This window comes from Coregonus clupeaformis, chromosome 20 (assembly GCF_020615455.1).
Source record: "Coregonus clupeaformis isolate EN_2021a chromosome 20, ASM2061545v1, whole genome shotgun sequence".
Classification (NCBI taxonomy): Eukaryota; Metazoa; Chordata; class Actinopteri; order Salmoniformes; family Salmonidae; genus Coregonus; species Coregonus clupeaformis.
In genome coordinates this window covers 60,049,887-60,056,578 of record NC_059211.1, presented here as the reverse complement: position 1 = coordinate 60,056,578, position 6,692 = coordinate 60,049,887, and the positions used below count along the sequence as shown (strand labels likewise).

The window sequence follows — 6,692 nt, the reverse complement described above, 5'->3', positions numbered from 1 at the left end:
GTGTTGGTGTGGAACGAGCCAAAAGAGATGTACAGTGTTTATGGCAGAAGGCAACATTAGGTACAGTAGGATAGGTAGGTGAACCCTTATGACTTACTGTACTTCCCATCCTTGCAAACATCTGATGAGCCATGATAAGAATGCCATAATGTTGAGAAGATATGGGCCTGGCTAGAGTTGGATTACCGGATCAAATGATAGTGTTTGTTTTCTCAGGTAATTATGCATATGATGCTGCTTTCTGGAATTCTAACATACGAGGAAGGGGAAAAACTATAAAGAGATGATTGGACTAGGGTAGTCATATGATGTAAATGACAGGACTTTGGTCAACAACACCACATGTGACACAAAAGACCAAAACATTGGTTTAATGACATTTCCATATCAACAGTTACTAGTTACTACAGTTAGTGATGAGGGAAGAGTAGAAACCATGGTGAGTCCATGTAAATACAGTATAATAACCATTTGGAATACATCCAAGCACTAAACCAACAGCAAGCCCGTAGAGAATGGATTTTCCATCTGTCTAGGTAGAATTGTCAAACCCATCATAGCAGATGTGTGACCAATGAGTTGAAAAACTGGAAACACTTTCAATGGAAGATGATACTGTCTATCTGATCATGTTCCATTCCACGCATGCCTGGATCTTTGATTACGAAATAATTTTTCATTGAAAGAATTGGATTTATTTCATGATCAGAAACATCGGAAAGATTGCGCAGTCAGAAATATTGACTTTTTTAAAAGCTGGAATCCTTAATTGGTGGAACCGCCACATCCGTTTGATATATTACAACAACAAATAAGTTACTGCAAACAATGAACACTTTTTTCGCCTCGAACATCATGCGCGATAGTATTCGTGACAGAACAGCAGAATATGTACACTTTTTTTTTTTACCACGTTTACCGCGCTCCTCTCTTCCATTACATCAACAAAACAAAAACAATAACAAACGCGCTGGCGCTGCCGTGAACGTGCCGCTGTTTCCTCAAATGCGGATTCAATCTCTAACTGGTGCAGGCTAATTCAATGCCTCACATACACAATATAATATAGGTCTAATATAGGGGGGGGGGCTCATAATAATGACTGGAATGGAGCAAAATGGAATGGCATCAAACACATGGAAACCATGTGTTTTATGTATTTGATACCATTCCATTTATTCCACTCCAGCCATTACCACGAGGCCGTCCTCCCCAATTAAGGTGCCACCATCCTCCTGTGGTTGTGTTCCTCTCAGGGCTACAGACATAGACAGGGTCTTAGGGAATCATGGCACTGAACACGTCCACAGGACACAGGGGCTTGGAGCCAAGCGCCTGTCTATTTCTGATGCTGATAGGCAGTACTTTAATAATAGCACGTTAGTATTTCCCTGTATAAACCAGGCAGGGTGTCATTCATTAACAAAGATGATTATGTGAATTTAAAGGGGTGGGGAGACATTAATAGTGGCCCACAAAGTATTAACCAATTACAGGGAAATGTATGTTCTTGTAATGATTGGAAATTGAAGGGTTTTTGTAATGCATGTTCCTGTAACAATTGAAGTGATTGATTTTTTTTGTTTTTTTTATGTTTATAATTAAGCAATAAGGCCAGAGGGGGTGTGGTATATGGCCAATATACCACGGCTTAGGGCTGTTTCTACGCATGACGCAATGCGGAGTGCCTGGATACAGCACTTAGCCGTGGTACATTGGCCATATACCACAAACCTCGAGGTGCTTTAGTGCTATTATAAACAGTAAACAGGTCATTTGGCCCTGTGTAGCTCAGTTGGTAGAGCATGGCGTTTGCAACGCCAGGGTTGTGGGTTCGATTCCCACGGGGGGCCAGTATAAAAAAAATGATGCACTCACTAACTGTAAGTCGCTCTGGATAAGAGCGTCTGCTAAATGACTAAAATGTAAAATGTAAATGTAATTTTGTGTCATACCCGTGTTATCTTTAAGCAATAGGGCCCGAGGGGGTGTGGTATATGGCCAATATACCATGGCTAAGGGCTGTATCCAGGCACTCCGCATTGAGTGCCTGGATACAGCCCTCAAGAACAGCCCTTAGCCGTGGTATATTGGCCATATACCACACCCCCTCTGGCCTTATTGCTTAATTAACTAATGTCCAAGTAATGACCTTGGTGATTAGAAATTATTAGAATGTCTGTCAAAGGTTTTAGCTGATTGCAAATGAATGTTCCTGTGATCTTGATAATGATTGTAACTGAATGCTTGTGCAATGACCGTAGGAAATGGATGTCCATCCAGCGCTCTCACATGTAATGTTCGAGCTGAAGGAGCGATACAGAGCTTGGCACACATGGGTGCACGTGTAGTCTAATTGGGCTCTCCTACGCGGGGGGAGACCCACAATGGTGGAGGGGCTTTGTCTTGGGAACATTAAACAGTCAAGGAGAAGAAGGACATGGGCAATTAGAGAGGAAGTGGACTGCATGAGCGCACATGATCCCCCCCCTAACATCTCCATCACTGCCGCCATGACAACACAAAGACACCTGTGGGCCCGGTCATGAAAAGTAAAGAAGGGTATGGGGTGGATGAGGGCTAAGGCACAATCAGAGGACTCATCTGTGATGGAGAGGAGCACAGGAATATAACATTTCCCTGAGAGCAACAGCAAGACAGGGAGAACGAGTGTCTTGCCTGGTGATGGGACTTTGGAAGCTTTAGGACAGATTGTACTATATACTATGTACAGCACTACAAGGATTCCCCCCATTACGCCCACGTCACATGGGAAGAAGGAGGTACGCTAATGAATGCAGTGGAAGATAGGCCTATTTACTGGAAATTGGTTGTTCTGGATACTTGACATGCTCACAAATGAGCCCACAAATGTCTCAGGTCATGTCAGAGTGGACAGAACATCGTGAATGAATAAGAATGCTAGAACACTGATTACAATTCCAGAGTTGTGAGTGCATACAGCCCTGCAGTATACCAGTGCATGGCAGTCTTGGAACATAGATTGTATAGATTGTATTTCCCAGGCTGCTCTGATCTGCTCTGCTGCCTATCACACAGCCAGTGGTCCAGAGAAGATAAAGGAGATTGGGGACACACCGCAGTGAGGAGTCCCTCCCTAGAGCTCAAGATGGTTCCACGTTATCACTAGCCTGACGAGGCAGGGACAGTCACAGTCCGTCAAACGCTGCAGATCCCAGGGGAAATTTAAGAAGGAAATGGGCTCCCTTCTTTAAAGCATCTGGCTCTCACACAGGAGTGACATGATTCAGTACATATCACTCACAGGCTATGTAATGCTTTAGCCTACACCTAATTGGATGCTGAGGAAAGATAATGTATTAAAGATTGAGGCAATAAGACACATTCAATTCAGCAAACAACACCTTTCTTTTTCTCTGTGAAATAAGGTTATGAGGACTATATTGGATTTTGCAGGATTTCCAAAAGAGGTGCCGCTAATACATCATTTCAGTGAGTCAGTGTGTTACAGCTGAATAACAATAACCACCTACTCCAATATCTACCTGGCTGCACTACTTACGGAATACAAAACCCCACCTTCGTTGCCGACGGTGGACCCGAATGATAACGTCATCATGCAGTAAGACGTCCCTCTCATCAGGTACAGTTTCCTCCTGGTAATAACGCAGTAGTGGCATCTCCCTCAGAATGCATTGAGGGCTTTTGAAATGTTATCAAATGTCATCAGAGCAGACCTTATGGCTGTAGAGTTGTGTCTCGTAATAGAATGCTGGAAGTTTCACTCAACAGCAACACAGAACCCTGGTGTGGAAAGGTCAACTGCAATTAGTTCCTGTGAACACATACCTGTACATGTAATTTACATTGACTGTCCATAAGAAATACATGAATAGGTGTTGTGATGAAGTTAATCTGATAGAATATTCAGCGTGTTGTGATGAAGTTAATCTGATATAATATTCAGCGTGTTGTGATGAAGTTAATCTGATATAATATTCAGCGTGTTGTGATGAAGTTAATCTGATATAATATTCAGCGTGTTGTGATGAAGTTAATCTGATATAATATTCAGCTCACTAATTGGCTTCTTAAATAACCAGGCCAACACTGCAAAAGGGTTTATTTATGTCACGCTAATCATCTATGTCATTCATTATTATCGTGACCTATAGACATTACCATGATGGTCATGTGAGGTGAATGGTTTATTTAACCAGGAGGACCATAGCAAACCAGACAAGCTCTCCTTGCACTGACAAATAGTTGTTAATGTAGAAGAAAATAACAAGTATGAGTCATAAAGTGAGACATCATCATTTGATTCAAAATGTATTATCAACACGTTTAGATGTGGACTGAGAGACTTTAACCATGAGGAAATACTGTACATAGCAAGCAGCAAGCTATAGCCTACTTGATGGAATATTTTGCTGTTGTAATTTACTGTCAAACACTTTCTATTGAATTGAAGTCTAAAGAGACATTGTAATCACTACCCAAGGTGGATTTACTGTATTTTTTATTGTGCACATAAACACAAAATAAGATATCAAGATGATCAGGCAGGTCTTTCATCTGTGAGCTAACGTTACGTGAGTCTGCTTTGAATGATATTCAGACTGCTGTTCACACCGAATGTCCTCTGCTCCACTTTTCCAGTAGCTCTTGTTTATACACTTTCCGATATCACCTCGTTTTTCCCTCCCGAATCTGTCCAGTACTCACATTTGCATGCAGACCAGTGATTGGCCGCTCGTATCTTACACCTCAATAGACAGCCGTGTGCTGATTGGCTCCTGCCAGAAGAGGGCATGGAATCCCTGCGACCAAAAACACACATAAAAGGGAACGTGGAAAACCACAGAGGCAGACAAACGTCTACCTACTACAAGAGAACTTTGAGCACTATCAGAGACCTTCTGCTATAATCTGTGTACAGAAATCTCAGTCAATCTACACTCAGTGTGCAATTGCGCAGCTGTTTCTATAGACAGCAACTTCACCAGAAGGCACAAGAGTTTGACTGGTCTACCTGTCTACTGACAGAGACTGTCAGTGACTGAGCGGTCAGTTGAAAGACCCTTTTAGAAGCATATCGTCATCCAGACAAAAAGCAGCATCATGTCTCTAGAGGTGAAGGAAAAGACCCAGGTGAGGTTGGTGTTTCTGGGGGCGGCCGGGGTGGGCAAGACGGCCCTGATCCGACGCTTCCTCCAGGATACCTTCGAGCCCAAGCACCGGCGCACCGTGGAGGAGATGCACAGCAAGGAGTACGACATTGGCGGCTCTAAGGTCACTGTGGAGATCCTGGACACCAGCGGCAGCTACTCCTTCCCTGCCATGCGCAAGCTCTCCATACAGAACAGCGATGCCTTCGCCCTGGTCTACGCGGTCGATGACGCAGAGTCGCTGGAGGCCGTCAAGAGCCTCCGCGACGAGATCCTGGAGGTCAAGGAGGACAAGCACATCCCGATCGTGGTGGTGGGCAACAAAGCAGACCGAGCAGGAAGCGACCGGCAGGTGGCAGCTGATGACGTACTGTCAACAGTGGAACTGGACTGGAACAACAGCTACGTGGAGACGTCGGCCAAGGAGAACGACAACGTGATGGAGGTGTTTAGGGAGCTGCTACAGCAGACCAATCTGCCCAGCCGGCTGAGCCCTGCTCTGAGGCGCCGCAGGGAGACCTTTCCCAAAGGAGACCCCAAGTGCATCCGGCCACCCATGAACAAGACCAACTCCTGCATCATCTCCTAATGGGGCAGGTTGAAGTAGAAAGAGTGAGAGAGAGGGGGAAAGGGTGTGGGCTAGTACACCGATTAAAGTGCTTCTGCACAAGAGGGAGAGGGAAACTTGATAATGTATGGTCTGAAAAGGTTGAGGTGGAGGACTGCCAGTGTGCTGAAACGGAACTGAACTCACAAACAATCTTGATTCCACTTCTGCTTCCCTCGTGCAAGCGATGGTGTTGAAATGGGAAGAGAACGGGCGACAATGAATGGTTATGAAATAGGACTTGGTCCAACTAATGTAAACATTGTAAGGTCGGGAGATAAGGGTGAAGAGGAGGCAAAGACGTCCAACTGCTCAATTGTTTACTTAATGTAATGTGTTGCTGCTTGTTTGGTTAACAGGCTGCTGCTGTTTCAGTTTAGATCAATGTATAGCTTTTGCATTCGATTGATGATAATTTTGCAATGTGCGTTTGACATTCACTTGCAATAAGACATTTGACTGTTGCAAACATACAAGAAGAGTATTTATTGACTGGGGTTTGTGCAAAGTTAATGGTTTGATGTAAAACACCATCTATTCAGTTGGAAATTCACGTGTAGCACAGCATTATCGTCTACAAAAGACTCGCTTGTACGTTTTTTTTTTTTTACATTGATTTGCTATTAAGCATGACTTGATTAATGTGTGTAAAAAGTAGTGACATGCAAATGTCTACTACATACGTTTTATTCTAAACATGTTTTATTATTATGTTTTTTTAATTCATGATTTATACATTAGACTGCTTTACAAGTGTCCATTTTACAATGGAATGTTTACCCCAAATAGCTAAATAAAAAGTACACAAATAAAAAAAGCTATGATCTCCTGTAATAATTAACTGCATTGTGAATATGAGAGACGTATTTGCAGGCTCAATGGAGAATGAACAATGCAGACACAAACTGGAGGATTGAAATGGATATCACATA

At 43.2% G+C, this 6,692-nt stretch overlaps 1 protein-coding gene across 1 annotated transcript; it reads left to right on the top strand.

Annotated features, from left to right (window-relative positions):
* The first annotated feature begins 4,391 nt into the window (after positions 1–4,391).
* LOC121532839 (GTP-binding protein Rhes) lies at positions 4,392–6,564 on the top strand. The gene has a single exon (XM_041838631.2). It carries the CDS (start codon positions 5,107–5,109, stop codon positions 5,740–5,742), a length of 636 nt encoding a protein of 211 aa, XP_041694565.1. The 5' UTR covers positions 4,392–5,106; the 3' UTR covers positions 5,743–6,564.
* The last annotated feature ends 128 nt before the right edge of the window (positions 6,565–6,692 follow it).